The sequence below is a fragment of the Silene latifolia genome, chromosome X (assembly GCF_048544455.1).
Source record: "Silene latifolia isolate original U9 population chromosome X, ASM4854445v1, whole genome shotgun sequence".
NCBI lineage: Eukaryota > Viridiplantae > Streptophyta > Magnoliopsida > Caryophyllales > Caryophyllaceae > Silene > Silene latifolia.
Genome location: NC_133537.1, coordinates 215,059,045 through 215,064,852, shown reverse-complemented (window position 1 = coordinate 215,064,852; position 5,808 = coordinate 215,059,045). Strand labels below are relative to the sequence as shown.

General features: G+C 37.1%; 1 protein-coding gene across 1 annotated transcript; it reads right to left on the bottom strand.

Moving 5' to 3' along the window:
• Nucleotides 1-3,886: 3,886 nt before the first annotated feature.
• On the bottom strand, nucleotides 3,887-5,028 carry LOC141619273 (uncharacterized). The gene is made up of 2 exons (XM_074436302.1): nucleotides 4,950-5,028; nucleotides 3,887-4,809 (listed from the first exon to the last, which is right to left on the bottom strand). The coding sequence occupies exons 1-2, from the start codon at nucleotides 5,026-5,028 to the stop codon at nucleotides 3,887-3,889; spliced, it is 1,002 nt and encodes a 333-aa protein (XP_074292403.1).
• Between the last annotated feature and the right edge of the window lie 780 nt (nucleotides 5,029-5,808).

Sequence of the window (5,808 nt, the reverse complement as noted above, 5' to 3'; positions counted from 1 at the left end):
ACAACTTGGTCATATGAAACACAAACAAGTCAACACAATTCAATAACACGATAAGAAGTCAAGTGTATTTCCCTACCTCCAAGTGCCAGCAAATCCAAGCTCACACAAGCAATCAATTATGAACCTTCACATATCCATCACCTACATAACATAATTATATATAATTACCACCTACTCAATCAAATAATCATGCACATAACCTAGACTCATCATAACTTAGTAGGAATATCAACTTAAAGAACAAACACGATTTTTCCTGATTTTCCAGCACATGACAGACTCGGAATAAAATACATAACTAATTCCAGAAAAATCAAATGGATACAAGGCCAATTGAATTGGAACCCCATGAGTCTTAGCTACAAATTATATCTAACGTGTTTTTCCCAAATTCCATACTTATCAAGGGTTTCCAGACTGATTTCCAAAAACTGACAGAAACCGTCGCATAAAATGTATTGATTCATAAAACGAGTTTAAAACATTATTTTTCAGAAATTCCAAATCCTATTATCATCTAGACTATACAAAGATTATGTATGAAGAAGCCTCATAACTGAATCGACATAAAAATTAAGGTTTCAAATCATTTTCCACAACCAAATCAGATTCGCGGACTTTTCAGCGACATGTTCATAAATAAATCACCTAGGACAAATCACAAAGAATTTGACTATGATATTTTATATGCATAAACTAGACATCAAATAAACAGGACTCTCTTTTCAAACTTTTCGAAAAAAACGATTTTAAAATAGTATAAACAATGGAATGAAATCGACTTACAAACAGGGAATCGAATTAGGTTGGAATCGATGAGCAATCTTCAATCAAATGCAAGGATCGTGTGTGTGTGTGTGTGTTGGTGTGCGTCGAAAAGAGGGAGGCGAGTGAGATGAGGGTTGTGTAGTGTTAGGGTAAAAATTAGGTTAAGAATTAGGTAAAAACATGATGTTGGGTGTTGGGTTAAACATGTTATTGGGTAAACTCCAATGGGTCGAGGGTAAATGGGTTAGCTCACATCTCGAATTCCATGTAAACCCGTCTCAATTAACTTACGAAACAACTCGATCTTACGATACAACGCGAGTCAAGTAAAATAACTTAACGTAATTATCGTCTAAACAATTACCCGACTTAAATAGTAAAATAAAATACGGAGTATTACACATTTTGCCAACGAGACATGATTCAGACGTGCCATATGTAGAAAATTCGAATGCGGGAATAGTCCCATTATCGACGAGTTTCTTTACGCGTTTCTCATTTATGTGTCCCATTCGACAATGCCATAGATAGTTTTGATCTTTGTCACCAACCTTTAATTTCTTATTATTCACGTGTAATACTTCCGTGGTTTGATCTAAGATGTAAATTCCATTCATGGAAACCGCTTTGCCATAAATCATTTCATTGAAAGAGAAAATATAGCTATTATCCTTTATTAAAAATGAAAATCCGTCTTTATCAAGTATGGAAACTGAAATAATGTTCTTAGACAAACTGGGTACATAGTAACACTTATTTTAAAAATAACTCAAAACCACTAGGGAGTTGGATTATATATGTTCCCTTCGAGACAAAGAACAACTCGGCTCCATTCCCGACTCATGCAGTCCACATCACCCTTTCCGAGAGGTGTGATGTTTCTTAGGCCCTGCAAATGATTACACAGATGAGAACCACAACCAGTATCAAGTACCCAAGTTCCGAAACTTGCATGGTTAATCTCAATCATATGAATATAAGATGACATACCAACAGGAACGACGCGGCCTGCTTTAATGTCCTCACGGTACACGGGACAGTTCCTCCTCCAATGTCCAATCTTGTGACAATGGTGGCACTCAATGTCACCGCCCTTGCTCTTTGCCTTGCCCTGTGAGCCACTAGTCTCACCGGGCCCACTCTTACCGTTTCCTGGCTTCTTGAATTTTGGCTTACCTACAGTTAGGTCGCCTGGAGCTTTGCCCTTACCTTTACCCTTGTTGGAAATCGTGAGAACATCCTGCTTCATGCTCCCACTCAATTTCATATCCTTCTCGGCCCCATACGAGAAGGGAGTGTAGCTCATGAGGACTCTTTTTCAAGTCATTCATGTAGTAGTTCGCCCTGAAAAGGGCAAAACTATCGTGAAGAGAATGAAGCATTCGGTCAATGACAATGCTCTCACTGATTTTGCAATCAAGTGCCTCCAACTTCTCGACATTCTCAATCATGTTAAGAATGTGTGGGCTAACCGGTTGGCCCTTTTGGAGTTTCGCATCAAAGAAGCGACAGGTATGCTCATAAGTAACGATCCACGGTGCTTTTGAGAACTCGTTAGTGAGCGTGGTGAAAATCTTGTTCGCACCTTGGGCAATGAAGCGTCTCTGCACATTGGTTTCCATTGCAAAGATGAGTACGTTCTTTATCGCACCCGCTTCCATAACGAAATCACTATAAGCAAGTAACTCGTTAACTCCCGCATTGGGGGCTGGTTTGACCGGTATTGGCTCAGTTAAGTAGTTGAGCTTACCGTCAAGCAAATGACAAAGATTCCGTAGCGCGCCTCCCGATCCAAAGTTGGACCCATCATTCTTGATCGCGTGTCTTGATTCATGTTCTCCATAAAAACTTCCAGCCAGGACTCGCGTCCAAGTGTGGCACTTGGCATTGGGATTTCGTTATTTCCAGCCATTTGTTGTAACAGTAAAATAAACGTGTTCTACACTGCGAAAAGGAGAATAAATAATAAGCATGTGCATCGATTTTAATTTAAAGTCTAATGATCTAATGTCATAACGCGAAGACTCAAGCATTTATACAATTGACCTTCCACAAGAATTATATAAATGATCCCAAGACTCAATTATCTGTAAATTGATAAGCCAACCTTTTGGCTAATTCTACTGTTAGAATTCTTGGTCGATAAATTTCTGCTAATTCTATCTTTAGTCCATCATAATCACGAGAAACTCTTCGGACTATAATGTTGAGATAAACTAAGTCAACACAAACTACTTACCCAACGTAGAAGGGGTCATATTATGCCTACCGACGAAGAAGGGATTCATAGTTGTTTGCCCTTATAAAGACTAATCTCAATTTCCGTTTTAGAGGAAGATCCCATCAACTTTATTTAATTCATTTTAAGTGAACTAATATCTAGCATGCGTGAATGAATGAACTAAGATGATGGCTTAATAAACATGTGACATCTGTATGTCTATGAAAACTAACTACAACCTATATGTGTCAATTTTCATGCATTTTAGTAGGTGGTTTGGTTTTAGGCAGAATATGATCCATTAACTAGCATGTGAATGAAAATCAATAAGAACGGTAAAACGTAAAACTAAAAAATAAAGTCCTAGTGTGGTCTATCCTATCAAAATGAACATAAATACAACTTTGGAATCCATCCATGGACCCGAGAAGCTTGTCTTGATGTTCCATCTTGATCCATGTAGCGGGAGTGTGCTCCAATCTCCATCTTTAGTCTTCTTTGAAAAATTACAATAAATAAATTTACATAATAAACCTATTTATTACTTTCTAATTTCAAAACCCAAAAACTAAAGAAAAATAAAGGAGATTCGAGATCTCAAATTACATTAAAAATTATGTTCCCATCATTACGAAAACATAATTTGACTAAGGCCACACTAGGTATTACAAATTATAACCGATTGCAAAAATACGTTAATTAAACCATTCAAACATTTTTTTTTTTTTTTGGTAAAATGTGAGAGGGTATATATAAGCTCAAAAAATAGGTACATACAAGATAAGGACTTAGTACAGGCACTAAGTCTCCACTACCAAGCCATCACGGATGCTACATAAGTAAATCATTAAGTTTACAACCAACTTAACATCCTATCAAATTGTATCACAACTAATATCATAAGCCCCATTTCCTCAACCATGTGCTATCATTCCTGCTAGGACTCCTACCCATCGTGACTTTTATCCTGCGACATACCTCATCCTTGATCATTTCAGCCAGTTTCTGAGGTCTGATGAGAACAGACTGAATACGAGCAGCATTCCTTTGACTCCATACATGGTAGTAAAGAGCATTCCACAGCAGGTAGTGAACTTGCTGTTTTAGACAGTTTTTGGCATTTTGCAGTCCTCCAAGCATACTGACATGTATTCTGAAGCCACACCACTGTTCCAGCAGTTGCAGTACTTGGTTGATATAGGGACAGTCGAAAAACAAATGAGCCTGAGTCTCAACTTCCCTGTCACAGATGATGCACCCGTCATCAGTGCAGCATCCCAATCTGAACAGTTTCTCTTTCACTTTTAGTCCCTTATGCATACTGATCCAAGTGATGATAGCATGCTTAGGGATGTTCCAGTTACTCCATATCATAGGAGTCCAGTGCTGTTGAGGTTGCTTATGTCTAAGCCATTCGTAGCCACTGCTAACTGTGTACCCTTTAGTGTTAAGAATCCAGGTATTAGCTACATAACCATTTTTGATCATCTCTTTTATTTTACAGATATTTTTCCAAGCCCACGCAGCATCTGAGGGAGGAGAGTAATTGTGCCAGTCTTTATCCTTGATATAGAGCTGATGGACCCACTTGATCCATAGTCTGTCAGATTTTGTATAGACCCAATCAACCAGTTTGCCTATAGTAGCATAATTCCAGGTAAGAGCTCTTTTGATACCAAGGCCACCCTCATTCTTTGGGAGAGTAACAGTTTCCCAGGCGACAAGGGGTACCTTGTGATATTCAGAACTACCATCCCAGAGAAAGTTTCTACAAATGGCTTCTATTCTCTTGATCACACTCTTTGGAATCAGAAAAATCCCTGCCCAGTAAGAATATAGAGTATTTAGCACAAAGCATTAATAAGAGTTATCCCCCGCATAAGATAACTTCCCGGCACCTAAGCTTCTTATTCTTGCCACCATTCTTTCAGTCAGGATATTGCACTCTTTTTTTGTCAACCTCCCTGCTTGTATTGGTACACCCAAATATCTGAAAGGCATTGTCCCTTCCTCAAACCCTGCAAACTAATGGATATCATCTTTGAGCTGCTGAGCTACCCCATTATAGTAAACTTCTGACTTTGAGTTGTTCATTGTAAGTCCAGAAGCTTTAGAGAATGAAGAGAAAGCTCTTAGGAGTAAAACAATAGACTGAGTGTCACCCTTACAAAACATAAGCAGGTCATATGCAAAAATCAAATGGTTCAATTTTGTGGCTTTGCATAGAGGATGGTAATGGAAGGGCCATCTAGCAGTGGCATACTTGATCATTCTGGTTAAGTACTCCATGCACATAGTAAAGATGAGGGGGGATATGGGATCTCCTTGCCTAAGTCCCCTCTTTAACCATATATTTTAAAGGTTAGTGGTTCGAACCTTATATCAAACATTTTAACCATTCAAACGATTCATTCAACTAAATAAAATCCATCAACTAAAAAAATTAAACATACAAGACATAATTCTTTAATTATGTAGATTAATTTTATCCAAACCACCTATTTAATTGATTAAATTAAGTGACAATTTTTCAATTAATCACATTAATTTTAATCTTAATTCATATTAAACTTGTAATATGAATTTAATCCATCAATATTTTAAACTGCTTTAAAATAATTAGGTATCTATGAATTATGAACCGTTTCACAATAACTATCATACATTATAAATTTAATGTATAATCATTCTAGGCCAAAACAAACCAATCAAAAATCCTCTTTTTTTTTTCTTTTGATCTCGGCAAAACGAAAAAAAAAACAGATTTTTTTTTCTTTTTTTTTTTAAAAAAAAAATTTTTTCGCTCGGCCGAAAAAGAA